We start from the raw sequence: 20739 nt of genomic DNA on the forward strand, positions 1-20739 counted from the left end.
GGACGCAGACATGAAGCCCGTGTCCTGCCCCCGAGAATCCCTGCTATTTGCACACAGACCCTGGCATGTCAGTGGGTGCACGAGAAACACTTGCTGGCTGAACAAATGCAGGCGAGGACACCCCTACCAGGGTGCAGGGAAAGGGTGGACTACATTCTGAGGCAGAGCATCAGACAAGGCCCAGGCAGTGGGAACCAGTCCTCACTGGGCAGCTCCTGTGTGCTGGGGACAGAGACCAAGGAGCTCAAGTCCCCACAGTGGGGGAGATGACATCTTCCCAGAGCACTGGAGGACGAAGCCAGTGATGTCACTGGGCGAGCAGGAAGGCATCCCAGAAGCAAATGTACAGGAGCGGGGCTTTGTGGGATGTGTAGGAGTTCACCAAGCAGAGAGGAGACGGCTGGAGAAGAGCACTCCAAGGAGGAGGCGGCCTTGGAGAAAACAAGACCTTGGGGTTTGTTAATGAAAAATCTGGGCCACCCGCTGGTGCCCTGACATTGGGTAGGAGTGACTTAAGCTCTGTGAGTCTCATCTCCTCCGTGTGAGTGAAGGACAGAGCAGAGGGCGTGCACGCAACAGGCTCCCCACGGGGGCCGCTGGCCCTGACTTAGCGTGGTCGTCTTTACTGGCATGTGAAGGGTGTAGAGAGCAGAAGCTGGGAACACGCGGGCCTGCAGAGGCCCGAGCTGAGTGTGAGCTGGGGCCGCCGGGGGGCTGCGGGGGGGGGGGGGGTTCTGAGGACAGAGCCTAGACTGCGTTCCTGAGAAAAATGAGGCCCGCAGAGGGGCCCAAGGGGGCCCAGAGAGTCCCATGGAGCCTGGTTTTGCATCTGGGAAACTGAGGCCCAGGGGACAGGAGAGTCTCGCTCCTTGCTGGGGGAGCCGGAGCCCCGGGGTGGGTGATCCAGCGGCGGGAGGGCTGGGTCACCGCCGAGGGGCCTGGGCCGGGGAGGAAGCCGCAGCAATGACCTCATCCCCTAGGCCTCCGGGCCGCGGCTCACGGGGTTTTTAACCGCAGCATCGCAGGACAATTCCCTGGTATGTTCCCCACCAGAAGGCATGGAATACGCGGTGTCTGTGTTGTGCTTTTGAGTGCCTCTCTCTTTGTGTGGGATTTGAAAAAGGAAGGAAAAAAAAACAAAAAAAAAAACCCCTCGATTTCAGAGACAAAAACCAGCCCCTCACCTGGGCCCAGCCTGGGTCTCTTAATCCAGAGAGCGGGGAGAGGAGTGTTTCTGCCACAGCAGCAGGACAGGGGGAGACACAGAAGAGCCACCCAGACCCAGAACCCGTCCACAGGCGTGCGTGCGCACAGAAACACGGGCACAGAGCACACACGCACGGACCCACGCGCACACACGTGCGTGCACACGGCGATGTGCACGAGCAGACACACAAGCACACCGCACGCCTACATGCACAGACACACGTGCACACAGGCAGGCACACACACGTACGCGCACACACACACACACCCAGGGCTTCCTGTGAATTCAGGAACCATGTTGGGAGCCGGCCCTGCAGCCCTGGCAGTGGCCCTTTTCCCCGGGAAACCACAAACAAGGCTCAGATCTCAAACGGGCCCATTCACGGCCCTGGGACAGACCCTGCAGCAGAGATGAGATTCCACCCAAAATGGCTTTTTCAGGCCCCCCAAATCTCCCTGGTTCAGCAGAACGCTTAATCCCTCGGAGGCCGCCCTGGGGCTCCCTCACACAGAGCTGAGATAACAGCTCTCTGGCCCCATAAAAGCGAGCGCATGAAAAGAAAGGAAGAAATATGGGCTCTCTGGGAAAACACAGCTTTGAATGACTTTTTCTCCACCATTTAAGCATCGTGCTGCTCTCGGAATCCTGTGTGGAGCCCACGCTCGGCCCCTCCTGGGCTCCCGGCTGCGGTCTGGCTCCGCTCGGAGCTCTGGGCCGGGGCCAGCGGTGCCCGCGATCCGCGGACAACAGCGCCACCTGGTGTCCCGCGGCCCCGCCCTGGGCCGCCTGCAAACACCCGCCCCCGCGGCCCCCTCCCCAAACCCGGTCTCCCTCCGCCTCGGGGCTACCCCCGTCCCCACCCCGCAGGCCGCCACCTCCACCGAGAGCTCCGGGGCGCTGCGCCTGCCCGGCCCACCTGAGGCTGCCCGCTGCAGGAGGGTCCCTGCCCGTCCCCACGACCCCCCAGCACCCGCTTACCTCCTCCTTCCCCTCTCAGGGCAGCTCCTCCTCCAGGAAGCCCTCAGCATCCCCGCAGACAACCCCCCCACCCCCCTCCCCCAGTCCCTCTTCACCTCTTACCTCCTTCCCGTCCCCACCCCGGACATAACTCACATCTACCCCGGAGGCTGGGCCCGGGGCGGCCTCATTCCTCCCAGTATCCCAGACGCCCCACACCCGCCATGGCCATGACTCCAGTGGCAGCCGGATACGGCCAGCTTAAACCCACCGCAAAGGATCTGTCTCCACAGGCCAGTGAGTTAGGAAACCCTTGGAAACCTTGCAAGGCCATCAAAAGGTTAGGTCTGAGGCCACGCTGCTCAAGCCCTCCGTTCTGCAGATGGGGAAACCGAGGCCCAGGACTGCACACAGCTTGAGGTGCCCCCCGGGGCCGCTCCGGGCACGTGGGCTCAAAGGAGGGGTATCCAAACCCCGGAAGCACCGTTCTGGGCCTGCGGAGGGGTCGCAGCCCCTGGGGCCCTGCCTTCAGGGGTGGGGAACAGAGCAAGGAGACAGACCCTGTGACCCCCCCCTCCCTCCCACAGACCCCTGTCACACCCAGACCGCTGGGGCAGGAGCGGGCTGTGCCGCAGGAGGAACGGGGACTGAGCAGAAGGCGGTTAGGGAGGGGGTACTGAAGCAGTGACGGCCAAGTCGAGGCCTGACGGGAGGAGAAGCCGGTCCTGTGACATGCCGAGCGGAGCACGTGCAAGGGCCCCGAGGCGGCCGGGAGTGTCCAAGGGTCAGCAAACAGTGCATCAGAGCGGAGGGGAGCAGCGGGGTGGGGGTGGGGGTGGGGGGACAGACATGCGGGCGGTGCCGGGCGAGCAGCACTTGGGGGCCTGAGAGGCCCAGCCGATCCTGAAAGCCACCGGGAGCTTCTAGAACGATCAGAGTTTTGTTCTGGGGAGTCGCCCCCGCAACCAATGGCTGCTGTGTGGAGAGGACTCCCGGGGGGACACGAGGGTGGCAGCGCGCAAGGTGCTGATGTGAGAGAACGGGGGTGGACGAGGGAGGCGCACAGGGTCTCTCCCCTCAAAGGGGTGGGACGGGAGATGCGACCACAGCGGGGGGCCCTCTGCTTGGAGCAAGGGAGCTCCGGGATGACCGCTGGCACACGCATCCCGGGCCCCAGAGAGCGAGGGGTTAGGACCGCACCCCCAGCTTGGGCCGAGCCCCCATCCTCAGCAGGGGAACGGCGCCCGCACTGCAGAGAACGGCCACCAGGTGGCACGCGGGCCTCACAGATGCCGGGACTGAGGGTGGAGGTCGGTGCTCAGCAGGGAGTGGGCGGGCAGGGGCGGGGTGTGTGTGGGGGGGTGGCTGCCGGGCAGGGGGCTGCCGGGACTCGGGGGTCCGGGACGGCACCACGAAACCTGCGAGGAGACCTGTCTGAAAGTGAGAGCACTGACTGGGGAGGGAGGTGCTCCCGGCCAGGCCAAGGGGAGAGTGGAGGCCGGACCAGGGGAGGCCCGAGGCCGCCAGGGTCTGCCCCCACCCCCAGGGCGGTCCTGGGGTGACCCCCCACCGAGGGTCTAGTTTCAGTGGCGATTCCCGGGCCGAGAGTCTATGCGGGCTTCACCCGGCCCATCCCAGCTGCACCCGGAGGCCCTGCATGAGATGCCCAAGGATTTGGCACCCGGACTCAGGACCCTCGGTGCTGTTGCAGGGCCCGGGGCGGCAGGGTGCACACAGGGGCGGTCCCTGGGATGCTTTACATCTAAAAACCTAAGAGTAAACCTCCCAGCAGAGGAGGAACTGACCCCAGTCACTCAGGGGGCCTTAGGGGCTGAACTGTGTCCCCCGCAAATCCCTATGTGGAAGCCCTAACCCCCAAGTCCTCAGGGTGTGACTGTATTTGGAGCTCGGCCTTCAAAGAGGTGAGGAAGGTAAAATGAGGTCACTAGGGTGACCCTAACGCCACAGGACTGGGGTCCTTATGAGAAGAGGAGGTCAGGACACAGACACACACAGAGGGACGACCCCGTGAGGACACAGGGAGGAGACGGCCGTCTACACGCCGAGGAGAGAGGCCTCAGGAGGACCAGCCCTGCCCACACCTGGGTCTGGGATTCCAGCCTCCAGGACAGGAGATAATACATCCTGTCGTTTAAGCCGCCCCGGCTGTGGACTTTGTTATGGCCCCAGGAGACCTACACAGGGGGCGGGCGGCCAACCAGGCCCCTGGGCCCAGCACCACCAGCACTTACATTTGGTAGAACGGCAGCCTTGGAATCTGGGCCCAGCCCGGCAAGGTCTTCCTGGCCCCTTCCAGCCACTGCCTCTTGAACCTCAGTTACCTTGGCCTCGAGGAGACCCCGGGAGCAACTCGCAGAGCAGACGTGCTTTGTGCGGTCTGGGCAGGGGCTCAAATCACCCTGTGATAACCCAAAACGCCAGACACCCCCCAACTTTCTCCACTCTCTCCCTGCCTCCCACAGCTCCGCCCCTGCAGTCTGGGAGGTGGGAAGGAGGCCGGCCAGAGGGAAGGACAGTCCCCCGCCTGGGAAGCAGACACACGGCCGGCCAGGGCACCCGGGATGCTCACAGCAGAGAGGAGCATCTCTGGCTCACCACTCACCCAGAGGGAGATGACCCCTGGCCTGCCCCAGGGCCTGCCCAGAGCAGGGGTTTGGGGGCATCTCTCTGCAGGCCAAGAGTAGCCGTCACACTGCCCGAGGGCACTTCTGCGAGGCGCTGCGGCCTCTGGGGCCTTGGCACGGACCTGGCTGGCACCCGGGTTACCTCCATAGGTCCTCAGGACCAGGCGAGCGGGGGGAAGCCTCCATGACCCCAAAAGGCCCTCCGTCTTGCTGGGATGGCGGCCGTCCTAGTTTTCAAACAAGTCCCTACCTTTATCTGAGAAAGTATAACCCAATAGGACAGTAGAAACAAAATGCCGGGACAGTTATCCCGGGAAAGCAAGGACATCCGCCGACACCTCCACAGAGGCAGGAAAGACACCCGAAAGTCAACACCATCACTTTAGAATCATGTCCTCTCATTGGACTTGAAGGACTGCCCCCCCCCCACCTCTCTGCCCGGGAGGGCACATTCCTTCAGAGGAAGCACAGGGAGCCCCCTTACCCCTGGCCCGGTAAGCGGAGTGACTGACAGATGCCAGTCTCCACACCTGAACAGCACGCTAGACCAAACCAGGCAGCGGCAATTCCAAAGTCAGAAAACTCTAAAGGACCAGAGGAGAAACTCCCGCACACAATAACAAAACAGAGGCCGTCACAGGCTGTACAAGTGATAAGAGCAAAGGCTTTTCCGAGACACCAAAATAGCCTCCAGGAAACATAATGGAAGAGAAGCTCCCATCTGTGACGGCAACTAACAACAACAACCATTATCATATTAAAAATAATAACAGCAACGGTCTAAAACCCACATCACGAAACCATAAAAGCCTCCTGGGTAAAACAGACACGGCTTGACCATGGACAGAAAGACCCCACCCCAGAGAGATGTCCGTCTCCCCAGATTCATTCATCAAACACCATCGGGTTTTTTCTGGGAGGCAGACAAGCTGATTGTGAAGGTCACTGGGGAGAACAAACAAACGGGAAAGAATTGCCCCTGAAAGAGAAGAGCTGGGCACGGATATTAACCACTTGTTGAAACAGATTTTAGTGCAGACATCAGCAAAGCAGCATGGCTGTGGGAGAGAGGCACGGACAAGCAGCCGTGGACAGAACAGGGAGATCCCAGAGCAGAGCCGCTGGCATCTGGACATCTGCTTCACAACAAAAATGGCTCCTCAAATTGGGGAGCAAAGACACACTTTGGAGTAAGTGGTGCTGGGAGGGGGCAGACGAGAGGGACAGAGCGAGAGTGAATCTGATCTTCACGCCGGGATGTGCCCACTGCCGTCAACAGTTTAAAACCACACGACTAACCCGGACGAGTGCTTGAGGCAGCTGTGGCTGTTTCTCCATAACCTGAGAGGGGGAAACTCCTGTGACCCAAAATCCAGAAACATCAAAGGGAAAGTGGAGCCGACGGCATGCAAATAAAACAGGCACGGCCTCAAGGCCACGTTACGAGGACTTGGGGACCCAAGCTTGCAGCCATCAGTTGGCCAGGGCTGGAGGCAAGCTGGCCAGAGGCTGGGGCAGGGGCTGAGACACCTGCAGGGTCCGAGCACCAGCCAGACCCGGGGCCACGGCGCAGGCCGAGCAGACCACAACCCCGGCTCCTTGTGCCCGCGTCCTCCTGTCCTTCCTTCCTGGCCCAGCTCGGAAGCCCCCTCCTACAGGAAGCTCTCCCAGACCACCAGGCCCCGGGGTCCTCCCATTCTTTGGCCACATCCTGGCAGGTGAGGGTGCCAGGGTAGGGCGTCCCCACACCTCTAGTCCCCCAGTATCAGGGCGAGCCTGTAGAGCCAGCCAGCAGGGGGGCTCCGGCAGAGGGGTGTTTTGTGGGTGGGAGAGGCCAGGAGCAGCTGGCTTCACCCCCTGGTCCACACGCCTGGGGGATGAGAGTGCAGGGCCCCTCACGCAGCTACGTACCATCCAGAAGAGGGTCCCCGTGGCCAGGGCGACATACTGCTCAATGGTGGACAGCACGCTGAAGATGAGGCAGACCAGAACAATGAGGAAGCTGCGGGACAGGAGGACACGCAGTCAGCGCCCGCGCCAGGATGCCCACCCCTCCCCGCTCAGACGCGGCCCAGGCCCGGGGAGCAGGCCCTGCCCTCCCCGGGTCTGAGGGTTCCAAGGGCCGCCAACCCTGACCGCCGACCGTGAACGGTGCACCAAGTGTGGCACACCAAAGGCATGTGACGTCACCCGGCCTCGAAGGGATGAGCTCTGACCCAGGCTACGGTGGGATGGGCCTTGGGACCCCAAGCCGGGAACCAGCCCCTGCCCACCACCTGTCTCTAAGGTGTCCAGGACGGAAATCCACAGAGCAGAGAGCAGCCTGGTGACCTCCGGGGCCAGAGGGGCCTCCTTCGGGGGAGGGGAACGTCCTGCACCTGCACCTGCACGTAGGGGTGGTGGCCGCAGGGCTCTGTGGCCGTCCGGACAACCAGGGCAGCGCGCTCAACACAGGCTCAGGGGCTGCAGCACAGGCGCCAGGAGCGGGCCGGCCCCTGCAGCCGCTAACGGGGCGTCGCCAGAGCCTGGGCTCCCAGGCGGGAGGCTGCTCTGACGCCTGCCTTCCCCTCCCCATCCCGGGGGTGGGGGTGTGGGGAGGCCAGAGGTGGAGCCCACGGAGCTGAACAAAGGGAAGGCGGCAGCCCCTGCCCCCGGGGCCAGCACCCAGGCTCAGCCCCCCTCCCACCCCATCCCTGCACAGACGGGCTGCTCTGATCACACCCGAACCAGTAAGGCTTCCTGAAGGCAGACCCTCGGGCCCTTCCCTCCACATCCCTGGATGAGACCAGGCCGAGCCCCCAGCCCTCCTCCTGCCTGGGCAGAGGACAACTAGCGGGGTCATCCGGGGGCTCCAAGCACTCTCTCCAGGTGGGTCCTCGCGTGGCCCCGGGGCTGCAGATGTGGAGACAGCTCTCTGGGCCCACGACACGGAGCCCTGGCCCTCTCCCCACCGAGATCCTGCTGTCTGCAGTTGCTGTCACCCCCCATCCCCACACGCCTGCCCTGTGCCCACTAGGAAGCCCACTGCATCTCCCCCACTGCCCCACTCCTCCCCACTCCAGCCCACCTTCCCTCCCGGCCCCTCGGAGTCCGCTGAGAACAGGCTGCCCGACACAGACCACACCCCACATTTCCTGGAGGAGACAGGACCCGGGCCGCCCAGATGCTCCTCCCTGCCTGGGGAGCCCCCCCCCCCAAGACCCGGCTGCTCTCCCGCAGCTCTCGGGGTTCCCTCTAACAGCTCTCGTCTCCACCTCTCTCCTGGTGCCTCACACAGGCTGGGTCAGCTAGACCCACAGAGCCGGGTCCCAGCCACCCCTCTGCACCCTGCCCCTTCGTCAGCCTTGTCTCTTGCCCTGACCACAGAGCTTGCCTCCACCCTGGGCCCCAGAGTCCACCCTGCCCGGCCACTGACTGAGCCCTCAACATCACCCCCGCATGACACCACGGTGACCCTGACCCCAGCTCCTTCCCAGCATGCCCCGCCCCCCCTGCCTGCCTCGGGGCCTTTGCACCTGCTGGTGCCCCGCCTGCAAGCTCCGCACCCTCACCCGCAAACGGGACCCAACACTCACCCCCACGTGCCTCCACCCGTGTCCTTCATGCTCACATATCACCGCCGGGCCTGGGGCCTGTTTGTCCCCTTCTGCGCCGTCCACCCCAAGACCACGAGCCCCCAGAGGAGGGCTGTGGGGTGCCACCCCCGCCGCACCCCACGCCGGGGACGGGGCCTGGCGCACAGCAGGTACTCAGCCCGCACCTGCTCAGGTGCACCTCCATCGAGTCCCAGCTCCCTCCTCCGTCCCCCCCACGCTGGCCCTTCCTCTGCGCCCCGCCCTCCTCTCTGCGGGGTACAGCCTGGCTCACACCAGCCCCCGCCAGGACGCTGGACCCGAAGCACAGTCTGAACGCAGCCCCGAGTCCCGCAGCGGCTCCCAGCAGGACCCCGGCAGCCGCAGCCCTCGTTTGGCCTGGGGCCTCCCGGGATGGGAGAAACCAGCGCCCCAGGGCCCAAGGCCGCCTCAAGCCTCCCCAGTCCGTATACCCGGTGCCACCCCCAGGACCCTCCACGCCCACCACCCACGCTGCCCGGCTGCGGACTCGCCTGCCAGCTTGGAAGGGCGTCCAGGCCCGCCCAGCCCCCAGGGAAGCCCTTTAACAGATGCAGCCGTGCCTCGCTGCCGGGACCCGACGGCATCCCTTGTGTGGTGACTGAGACCCTGGGCCCCCACCTCAGGAAGCTTTCGATCTCAGGGGGACACAAGCGAACCCTGGCTGGCAGAGCGAGTGCCTGGCTGGCCCGACTGTCCCTCAGGCGCAGAGCTCACTTGCCCCCGGCCCACACCCTGAAGCCCCGTGAGTCCCAGGGCCTCGCTGCCCGGCTCGGCCGAGAGAAACCAGGGTAGGTGAGGTGCCCCAAGGAGGGAGGTGCCCACCCCACCCCACCCCTGCCCCCAGGCCCCCTGGGTGTAGAGGCAGCCGCAGAAAGAAGCCACACTGCCTACAACGCGGTCCAGGCTGCTTCCGGGCCTCAGTTCCCCCATCGACACAGCCGGAGCCACGGCCCGTGGCCACTGCCTCTCAGGCCAGTGGACATCCGGCAGGGACTCAGGGGTCAGTCCTGTGGCTGCCCAAGGCTGGGCCCACTGTCCCACCTCGTGCCCTCTCCTCCTGAGAAGATGGGCAGAACCCGCCCGCCCGTGGCCCGTGGGGGTACTACAACCACTCCCCGTCGGGCCACAGGAAGCCGTCCGGGGACAGATGCCACAGATGCTACGTACGGGGAAACAGGGGCTCGGGCTCCACGCTTCCCAAGGGTGACTGAACCTCACGTGGTCAAACCACGGAGGTCACGAGGCCAAGGCCCGGGGGTGGGGGCGGGGAGCACGACACGCGTGGTCTCATCTCTCTCTGCCCACCCCCACCCCGAGGGACATTTGCGATGACACCCAGGGTCTGCCAGGCGATCCAGGACAATCCCCCAGATCCAGATCCTTCTCTTAGCCACACCTGCGAAGCCCCCTTTTCCACACACGCTCACACTCAGATTCAAAGGTCAGGACACCAACACCAGTGCTGACCCGCAGTCCCCACGTCAATAAAACCGGCCGCAGCTCTGAGTCACGTGCCCTGTGCCCCGCACCACTGTCCCCAAGCCTGCAGCGACCCGCAGCCAGGAAGGTGAGGGCCGGGAGGGGAGGGGGCCGGCCCGGGCCAGGCCTGGACCCAGGTCTTTGGGCCCCACTGCCCAGGGCTCCCCAGCCTCCACGGCCAGGATGTGCTCGAAAAGTCCCGAATTCCCTGCTGTCTCCTGCCTCCCAAGGCAGACAAAGCAGACGGAGCAGCGGCGCATCGTGGTGGGCGCTGCATACGCTGCCAGGCAGCGGCTTGGCCGTGCTCTGGGGCCTAGGAGGCCGCCGTCACCCTGCTACAAGGCCTGTCCCTGTATGACTCGTGCTGCCAGGGTGGCAACCGACCGTTCACTGTCGCTGTTAGGATGACCTCGGACAGAAAGCAGAGCGAGGGCTTGTTAGAACTGCGTGCCAGGCCGGGGCACAGAGACCCCGGGCGAGGCCTGGGGAGCGTCCTGAATGGGCTGCAGGTACCACGGCTGCCGGGAGACCTCTTCTACTCGCTGCCCTGTGTCTGGCTGCGCTCAGGGGGCCGGGGGAAGGGTGACTGAGCCTTGCCAAGGAGGAAGGTTCTGGCCAGAGCAGCCCTGCCTGGGGCTGTGGACAGGCCTGCATGGAGGGTGACAGCAGGGCGGGTGCCCTCACCCCGAGCTCCGCTCAGAGGTGCACGGAGACCCCCGGCTCTGTGCGCCCAGAGGCTGAGGCTCTGGGTCAGAGCGCGGGGCCCCTGCCCGGGAGCTCCTCCCCGGGGACCCGGCTGGAGACGGCTTTCCCTGGAGATCAGGGGGTTTGGCGTTCACGATCTCTCCACACTTTGCTAGTCTCAGCCTTGCTGCATTCTGAAGGCTAAACAGCTCTTCAACTATTCGCACACGTCGTGCTAGTTTCAGAAAGAATCCCTTAACAAAGGCGATTCTTGTCCCCTCCAACCTGTCCTGCGTGGGGCCCGGAGCCTCAACGATGCCAAGATAGGGTCCCTGCCCTTCGGGGGCCCACAGCAGCCTGAGGCGCCTGACACCCCCTCCTGCCTCTGCGGGGCTGGCCACCACCTGTCCATCCCAGCTCACCTCCCAAGGCCCCAAAACCAGGCAGCCACAGACCCCCAGGAGCTGGGAGACAGAGGTCCAGGGAAAGAAGGAAGCCACCCTGTTCTTTGGATGGGGCGTGGGGAGCAGGGCTGCGGGGGAGAAGAAGCCCCTTCGGCCCCCAGTGCTGCTAGATCCAACTTCCCAGGAGGGCATGTGAGTGCCCGAGGGAGGTGGCTACAGCCAGGGGGAGGCAGCTCCGGGCCCGAGGACAATGGCCTGCTTGTGCCCTGAGGGCTGATCCGCCCCGGGCACTGCGGCTGCCAGCCCCCGCCCCGAGGGACGTCCGGAACGTTATCGGACATCATTTCAGGATCTGTGGCAGCAGGTGCACAGAAGAATGCAGGAGCCGTGCCAGGGCTGCGGGCCGCAGCTCAGCGGGAGGGCGCTCCAGTGCGCAGGAGGCGGGCTGCAGACTGCACCCCCTTCAACCCCCGCAATGGGCTGGGACCCCCAGTACCTGGGACTGGCGGGCTCACCCAGGCCGGCGCCCCGCAGAGGCAGGGCGTGGGCCGGACCCTCGGGGAACCTACGTGAGTCTAACCGTGACGGTCTCTCCAGCCCACAGGGAAGCCTCTTTCAACACCGGGATGTTTCCCAATGACGTTGAAAATGTGAACAAGAAGCACACGCTTCACGTGCAAAGGGACTGTGGCCTGTTCAAGGCGCCCTCAGAACCCAGACGCGAAAGACCTCAGCCTTCGGGCTCCCTGGGCTCTGAGCTGAGATTCCGGGACACTGAAATGCGGCGCTGGGACGAATCAGAGAACGGAAGATGTGCCGTTATCTGTGTGCTCAAATTATTCAAGGTATAAAAATTACGTACTTTGAAAAGCTCTGTCGGTCCAGCACGATTCTGCCCCTACGAGGTGCCTTTGAGAGTCATCAAATCCACAGACACAGAAAATAGGATGCTGGGGGCCAGGGGCTGGGGAAGGGGATGGGAAGTGAGTGTTTAATGGGGACAGAGTGTGTCAGTTTGGGAAGATGAAGTTCTGGGGATGAACGGAGTGACGGCTGCACAGCAATGTGAGTGTGCTTAATGCCACTGAGCTGTGCACTTAGAAATGGTTACAGAATAAATTTTATGTTACATGTATCTTAACACAATTTTTTTAAAGTTTAAAAAAAAAAAAAGGGAACTAAGTAAATGACTTCTATACACAAGCCCTGGATGGCAGCCGGTGTTTGACAAAGGCTATAAATGAGGCTGAGCGAGGTTCAGAAACCCGCCCACTCTGCCCGGACCTTCGGGCGATAACAGACAGAGCGCTGGTCCAGTGGCCTAAAGCTCCCGGCCGAATCGGAACGCGTGATTTAACAGATTAGCTGCTGACGTTCAAACCCCAGCCGTAGCGGAGGGGCTCCTCTTTGTACAAAAGTCACCCTGAAAGATAATCAACGCCTCCGAGCAAACAGAGGCCAGGCAGCCCCGCTCGGGCCCCGGGGCTGGCGAGCCAGCGCCTGGACGCATCCCCCGTGGCACTGGACCCCCAGGGGGGAGGCAACCTCTGGCCCCACCAGGGCTGTCCCCGGGGTTGGGGCCAACACTGCCCAACAGGATGCCAAGACCCCGCGCCCCGCTGGTCCAGCCCACGCGCAGCACTGCTCTGGGTGGGGCTGGGCTGGGCCGGGCACGCGGCAGCTCACCTCAGGCCCAGGTGCTGGGTGCTACGCACAAGCTCCCCACCACACCCCGTGTGGAAGGTGTCGTATCACCTCCCACAAGGAGACCGAGGCCACAGCGAGGCGGGTCCCGGTTCCAGGCTGTGGGGCTGCCCCTCCCGCCTGCTCTGTCCAGCCCTGAGAGGGCCCTGGATTGTACAGCAAGAAGCAAGGGGACCCCAAGGCTCTGGGACAGCAGGTACACGCCCAGGGCCACAGGGCCAGTGAGCCCAGGCCGGCCAGCCCTGGGGCCCCCTGCCCAGCTCCAACTTCAAGGCAAGGACTGAGCCTCCCCCTTGGGCAGGGGACCCCATTGCCAAGGGCCAGGGTCCTCCAAGAGGGCACGCCACACCCAAGCCTGAACCACAGGGTGCAGGCGGGGGGTGGTGGGGCATGGCGGGACTGGACCTCTTCTAGCTTCTGGGGGCCCCAGGCATCCTGGGCTCATGGCCGCATCCCTCAGTCTCTGCTCCATCGTCACGGGGCCAACTCCTCCGTGTCTGTTTCTTCTGTGTGTCTCTTATGAGGATGCCTGTCCCTGGATTTGGGCCCCCTTCCCCCGGGTATCCAGGATCATCCCCCCCTCTCAAGACCCTTAACTTATCACCCTTGCCAAGACGCTTTTTTTACGTAAGGTCACGTTCGCAAGTTCCAGGGGGCCTGACATCTTTGGGGGCCGTCATTCAGCCTCTATGACATATAGAGCGTTTTAATAAACCAATAAACTGCTTAGGGTGATGATATCTATCAGTGAATCTTCAGTGAGTTTTCAAAAATCAGCATCAGGTATCTGGTAAAACACATGTTAGTGTCACGATTTTTAAAACGGTCCAAGATAGGTTTAGAGTTTCCTGCTCACCTTGTCACTATGTCTGCAAAGACCCTCTTTCCAAATAAGGTCACAGGCTCCAGGGATTAGGACGCAGCCATGTCCTTCCGAGGGCACTGCACCATCCAAACGACATCACGCCACGGAGCGAAAGGAGCCGGAGTGGCAGTCGACCCCCGCACTTCTCACCCAGGACCACAGCAGCCCCCCCACCCCGTCTCCCCACCTCGTGCCGGGCAGGGTCCAGGCCAGGCCTCCTGACCAGGGCTTCCACGGGTCGCCCCCCACCCAGCCTCCCCCCGCCCCAACTCTGAACCTTCCACGGGGCTTGTTCAGAGGCACCGGGTCTCGTTCTTTCACGAGGTTCACTCGGGCGATGCGAGACCTGTAGCTAGACGGAGGCCCCCCACAGCCTTGTGGGGTTTCAGCTGACACTTCTTCTGAAAGTGAACTGGGCTAGGGACCCCGGAGACACAGGACCTCACACCTCGTGCTCCGGCTGGGCCCTCACGTTGTGCCTGTGCACACAGCACCTCCCTAAAGGCCAGGCCTCCACTGCCTGGGGGCCACCACCACCGGGGGGCCACCAGGACCGCACCGGAATCTTCAGCCCACACCCCACTGGTCTCCCTGCCCCAGTCTTTCAAGGCCCACTGGGCGGCCAGGGCAATCCTGGGAAAATGCAAATCCCACCAGCCCCTCCCAAGCGAAAGGCTCTGCAATGAAGTCTGAACTCCAAAGCCACTTTCCTGGGCTTCCCCGCAGGGGGCCAGCCTTCTGATGCCACCACCGGGCCCTGTGGGCCCTGCCCCACTCTCATCAGACCACCTGCTGCCCACTCTTGCCCCAATAGAGCAAAGGCTCCCCAGGCAGAGGCCCATCTGCCGATGTTCCCCTTTGCAGGCCCCGTATGGGGCTTGGTACATGAGTGTTTGTTGAATGACTCATTGACTTACTGAATGTTTTAGGTTGAACTCAGGAGCTCAGTGGAAAGAATTCTCAGTGCCACCTCCTCCATGTAGGCCTCCAGGGTCTATCAAACAGTGAGATCCTTTCATGCCCTTCTTTTCCTCCTCGCTCTGCCCTGCCACATCCCAGCCCCACGGTCCCAGCCAAGCCCCTACAGGGCTTCCAATGGGCCAGGACACCAGGCAGCTCTCCACGTACGCCCCCCTCCACCAGACTGCATGCCAATAGTGCCAGGCAGAAAGGAGCCTCCCGGGGGCGAGGGTGGGCTCTGACGTGAGCTGGGAGCAGGCACGGCCACCCCCACTGCCAGGAGTGCACCACGACGCACTGGGTGAGGGCTCTGAGGGCCGTGGTCCAGCTGCCCGAAGTCGGCCCCAGAGGCAGCAGGGATAGGCTGCCCCAGGAGAAGACCAACTCCAGGCTAGTTGGGGGAGACCACAGGGGGACACTGCACCTGTCCGGACCACCCACGCCGCCGACCCCTCCCAAGCCTGCAAGGCACTGCTCTCGCAGCCACTCTGCTCAGCGTCTGTGGGGAGGCCACCGGCCGGGCAGCGACCGCCAGGGTTCAGCCCGCACCCTCTCCTTGGGGCCTCTCCCCGAAACTCAGGACGACGCAGGTGAGGGGACAGCTTGGGCACAGGGACGGGGTCCTGCTCCCCCGGGAAGGCGTGTGACGTTTCCGCCGAGAGCAGCGCACCATAAGGACAGGGGGTCTACCACCCTCGCTCAGCCGACGGCCGCGCTCAGGGACCCCGACCTCCCCGCGCAGACACAAACACGTTCCATCCTGGAGGCCCCGGGGAGCCCCCCGGCCGAAGGCGCTTCAGGCCCATCTCGGCCGGTCCCCAGAAGCCCCGCTGCACCCCACCCCGAGGTGGCAGCGGCGCCCCCCGCACTGGCCATGCATTCCGCTTCGACAGCCCTGCAGGGTGGGCAGTGGGGCGGCCCGGGTCCAGCCGAGCTCGGGGGTCCCACAGGCCACCGCCCTGCCCAGCGGCCCGGCTGCTGTCAGAGGACGCGGGTTGTGGCCGCTCTCGCGTCTCATCCCGGCGCCCGGCGTCCGCTCACGTTCTATGTCCACCTCAGCATGGGGCCCTCGCGTTTCCGGGGGGCGACCCCTTCTGCTGAGGGCCTCGCCAGCGGGGGGCAGCTGGGGGCGCAGGTGAGCACAGGCCCTGGCTGAGGGCTCAACCACATCGCCCTACGCGGTCAGTTCAAAGCCTTTTCAGGGCACTAGAGGGGCGGCTGCGGGGGTCTGGGGGAGGGGGTGCCGTGTGTACACACATGTGCGATGCCACAGGGGCCTGTTACACCATCAGAAACACGACAGCCACATCCGAGCATCAGGCTGTGGGCGACTGAACTGGGAACGTCCAGCCCCCCGGGCGCTTTCTCGGCGTCCACCAGACAGCAGGGGCAGCCACCCACAGATCTGGGACCCCATCCTCCTTCCCCTGAGGAGCCCCGGCGGGTCCAGGCCTCGGAGGGGCCCGCCTCGGAGGGCCTCCCGTCCACTTGGTCCTCGCGAGAAGCCCCAGAGGCGGGCCTGTCCCTCATCGGAGGAGAAAGAGAGAACGTGACTGCCCAGAGCCAGGGATGCACACCGCGGTGGGGAAAGGGACTCCAGGGCCCCCCGACTGCAGTGCAGGCTCCTCCCACCAGGCTGTCCCTCCCGCCTTCAGGAAGACACGGTCCACCCGAGTGGCAGGGCCTGTCCTCCCACCGGCCATCCCTGAGGGGCTGCCCCAGCCCAGCGGTGGGAGGACAGGCCCCAGGCGGGCTTGGCTAGGAGGGCTGGGGGATGCCCCGGCCCTCGGGGTCCCAGCACTGGACGGCAGGCCCACCTGAGGCAGGGCCGCCTGGCAGAGAGGACGAGCCCATCCAAGGCCCAGGGCTGGGGGGTGGCTCTGACCCGCACAGTGTCGCCTACGCTAAGCCTGGCTGCCCGGCCCGGCCCGGCCGCGATAAGAACCCCCTCGGAGGGTATATTTAGAAGGTGCCAGAGAACAAACTGAAGTGACCCCACGGACAGGGGCCTTATCTGTCCCAGGACACATGTCGTCTTCCCCGTGAAAGAGGCCCGTTCCGGGTGGGGGGAGGAGTCCAGCAGGCCCTCCCAGAGGGCAGCGCGGGCAGCTGGACGTACCTGTGCCCACTGGCTCTACCCAGACACGGCCTGTGTCTCGGGGAGATCCTCGGCCTGGGCGCGGCCTGGCCCTGCAGGCCTCTCCTGGGACGGGACAGGATGGGATGGGATGGGGCAGCCTCCCCTCTGGGGTGAGACGGGCAACAGGTAGTGGAGGACTTGGGCACCAGCGGAGGTGGGAGGGGTCTGGTGGGTTTCCTGCCCCGGGTCCAGATCCCTGCCCTCCTTCAAACAGGGCAACTCTGGAGACTCGAGGCCACAGCAGAGCTCCCGGGACACCTCAACCCAGGTCCTAGGAGGAGCAAGGTGGCCAGCAGCCGGGCAACGCCACCCCATCAGTGCCCGAGGGGATGGGCGTCTCGGGCTCATCCCTGCTGGAAAAGTCCCTCCTCCTGTCTAGCCTAAGTCTTTCTTGCTGCAGTTTGGCTTGATCTGCAGCTGAAGGAAACCTCCCAACTCCACGGTGGAGGCTTTGGCCTGACTCAAGGGATCCCTGGAAACTGAGCAGCTGTGTGACCTGAGCCTTGGTTTCCCCACTGGGAAGTGGGGACACACTGAGGGTGCCAAGAGCCTGCCTCTGCCCCACTAGGGAGACAGAAGCAGCCCCAGAGTCTGGGGTTGGGACCTCAGGGACTCAACAGCATGCCACCCAGCTCTACGACTGGGCTAAGAGCCACCACCAGTGAGAGCCTGCAGGAGAGGGACGCCTCCCCAGCTGCTACTGAGGGGCCTGGGTGCCGGCCACCTCTCATCAGGGAGCCGAGGCAGGTGTGGGGTGGACCCTGACGCACACACTCCACAGGCCCAGGGACATCAGAGGCCTGAAGTGGGCAGGTGGGGGCTTCCAGCTGGGCACCCCTTTCTCTCCCAACCCCTCCTCTCTCCCCCACTCCCGTTGGAAGGGGCAAGCAGGGAGGGCTTCTCAGAGGCGGGGGCCTGACCCAAGCAGAGGGAACAGCATGTGCAAAGCCCAGAGGAGAGGAGAGAACACGGCCACGTGGACCCTGCAAAGAATTCAGGGAGGAGGCGGCACAGACAGGCAGGGAAGCAGCAGCCGCTGACTCGGAGCGATGGAGGAGGTCCCCCTACGTCCGCGGTCTCTTCCAACGCAGATACCAGTGTCTGTGGAGTCCAGAACCCGGCAGGGAAACCTCAGTCCCGGGAGAGGTCTCCATGCCGGGGGAGAGGGTTCCCAGATCCTCAGGGCTCCCTGACTCCGAGGCGAGGGTGGGGGGACACGTGCCCCTCCCTGCCGATTCCTATCTGCCCCACCGTAGAGGGACCTCACCTCCCACCTGGGCCTGGACGTCTGGGAACCTTTCTGGGCTGGGGTCTCCCACCTGACACTCGGACACCAGAGGCGGCCAAGAAGGGAATGCTTTAGACGTGGTGAAGACCTATAGGCAGCAGACTGAGCGACCCTGGTCTCCTTCCCTGATGCAGGGCCTTTTCCATCAGGGGAAGGCCCCAGGAGCAGACACTGGGGCTTCCCCAAAGAGAAGAAGGAATTCTGCTTCAAGACTCCAGCACAGACCCTGCCTGAGTGTCCAGCCGTCGACCTGCCCTTGGATTTGGAGTTTGCCAGCTCCCAACATCAATGCCTTAAAATAAGGGATCTCGGGCTTCCCTGGCGGCGCAGTGGTTGAGAATCTGCCTGCCGATGCCGGGGACACGGGTTCGAGCCCTGGTCTGCGAGGACCCCACATGCCGCGGAGCGGCTGGGCCCGTGAGCCACAACTACTGAGCCTGCGCCTCTGGAGCCTGTGCTCCGCAACAAGAGAGGCCGCGTTAGTGAGAGGCCCGCGCACCGCGACGAAGAGTGGCCCCCGCTTGCCACAACTAGAGAAAGCCCTCGCACAGAAACGAAGACCCCACACAGCAAAAAATCAATTAAAAATAATAAAAATAAGGAATCTCTCCGTGTGTGTGTGTGTGTGTGTGTGTGTGTGTGTGTGTGTGTGTGTGTGTGTGGTTACACACCCATGATTCTGTTTCTTGGAGAACCCCATTAATAGGATGAGTTACGTATTAAGACGCCCATTTCCCAGGTGGGGAAATGGAGGCTCAGAAGTGCCAAGAACCCCTCTCAAATCCAGCTCGTTCTGGTCCTGCCTGATTGTAAACACCTAGGATTTCCCCAGAAAAGAAGCAAGGCCAGTGCAGGGGTGGGCAGCCTGGGAGGGCTGTCCCTCCCAGGGACATGTGCCGTGTGCCCACCCAGCCTGGGCTCTGTCCCGCACTGAAAGCACTCAGCACGGGGTTTGGGTGAGAAGCCCAGCCACCCCTGCTCTTCCGCAGAGGAAGAAACTGAGGCCACAGAGGGTGGGCCGGCCCAGACCACACGACAAGGTCACCTCATGGGGAACAGCTCAGGGCTCCTCGTGGTAAAGCCTGTGGCAGCCTCAGCTGGTCCACCACACAGCCTCTGGGGGGGCCCGTGTGCCGGGGACAGGCCCCCTCACTGTCCAGAGTGGCTTCACCCTCAAGTCAGCCCCGGCAGCCCCTCAGGGCACCCCCCCCCCCGTAAGGTCTGTCCTCAGGGCCAAGACCACCACCCAGACCCACAGAGGCAGGTTCGCTGGCCAAAACGAGACATTCCTCCTCCTTCCCTAGCCCCGGACCCAACAGTTTGGAGGTGGGTGAGAAGGTGAGAAGCCAGAAAGCCCACGTGGGCAGCCCCAGCCCGAGGCAGAACCCACCCGACCCCCACCCTGCGTCCAGCCCGACCTGCGAAGGCTGCCCACCCAGGAGACAGGGGCCCCCTGGCTGACTTCAGCTCACCCACACCCAAACCCAGCCCTCAGGGTAGCTGCAGGTGTGGCCCGTGGGGGGCTCGGGGCCCCTGGGCCCCTAAGCCCAGAAGGTCAGTGCCTGGGGGAGGTGGAGAGACAGCAGGTCCGCACGCCGGGCGCCGCTGGCTCCGTGCAGGGCCCGAGCGCTGGCACAAGGCCCAGGCCAGAGGTACCGCCCGCCGCAGAGCCAACCTGTGCTGTGAGGCCAAGAAGCGGCTGCCCTGTCTCCCTGCAGCCCATGGGCCAAGGTTCCCTGGACGTAGATGCCAGCTTCTCGGGACCCCCGGGCAGCCCAGACCGGTAAGGGGTCCGGCTTCAAGCTCTCTCCGGGGGCAATCCGGGCCATGCCTCCTTCCCCAAGGAACACCCTCCTCCCCCAAGGCCCCCGAACTGGGATGCAGGGGCCCCAGGGGCCTGTCCGCCCGCAGAGCAAGAAAGCCTCGTTCTCCTCTCCCCGTCACCCCGGGCCGGGAGAGCCCTCTGCTGACGAAACCAGAACTCTGGGACGGGGACAGCCGTGGGCAGAGGGGCTGCCAGCGCACACAGTCCCGGGCCAGCCTCCCGAATGGGGCCCTTCACCCCGGCCTCTGTGGTCGGCTTTGCTGTCGATGGGAAGGTCTTGGGATCGGGGCCTGGGCCTCTGCCAGCCTCTGCTACAGTCCGGAGGCGTCCCAGCGAAGAGGGGCAGGACGGGAGAGGGCGGCCCCGGGCGCACCCCAGCGTGGCCAGGCCTCAGGCCTAAGGTGGCGGCAGCCCCACTCCGGGCCACAAGAGGGGCTACACACCAGCTCTTGCTACGGAGCATCCCCAGGAGGTGGGGGATCTGGGGGAGCTGGGATGCGGTGGGGTGCGGGTGAGGCAAGGACGTCAGGGGCGGCGGGAGGTAAACATGGTCCCTCTGACGGCCCATCGTGGGGACACCACTTCTCCGACGCTGACCCCCAAATCCAGCCCCAACCCCTCTCTGCCGTGCTGCTGACACCCCCCGAGGGGCCAAGCAGGCTGCACCCACACACAGCCACTGCCACCTGCCCGTCCAGCGCCTCCACACCAGGCCCGGGCATGGTCAGTCCCCAGGGGCCCTAGGGTCCCCTGACCAGCGGCCACTGCTGCGAGCCAACCTGCCCGCCCCCATACGGAAGCCCCGGCCCGGCCCACTGCTGCGACACCGCCCCGGGAGCCGCAAGCTTGCTGTCCAGACAGCTCCGACCTGTGGAAAGGCCACCCCCACTCACCCCTGCCCTCGGCTCGGCCATCAGGAGCTGTACCGGTGACCCGTGGTGGCAGCAGCGGGGGCAGGGCTTGGACA

At 64.2% G+C, this 20739-nt stretch overlaps 1 protein-coding gene across 3 annotated transcripts in view; it reads right to left on the bottom strand.

The window, feature by feature from the left end:
• The window catches only part of KCNQ1 (potassium voltage-gated channel subfamily Q member 1), a gene marked incomplete at both ends in the record, with an annotated part of 348420 nt that overhangs the window by 286977 nt on the left and 40704 nt on the right, over positions 1-20739 (bottom strand). For all 3 annotated transcript variants that reach the window (XM_082844721.1, XM_082844720.1, XM_082844719.1), the window contains one exon: positions 6721-6811. In XM_082844721.1, coding sequence (XP_082700847.1) covers positions 6721-6811 — 91 coding nt within the window. The remainder of the gene's footprint in view (positions 1-6720; positions 6812-20739) is intronic.

Source organism: Leucopleurus acutus (assembly GCF_964270905.1).
Source record: "Leucopleurus acutus genome assembly, chromosome: 8".
Classification (NCBI taxonomy): Eukaryota; Metazoa; Chordata; class Mammalia; order Artiodactyla; family Delphinidae; genus Leucopleurus; species Leucopleurus acutus.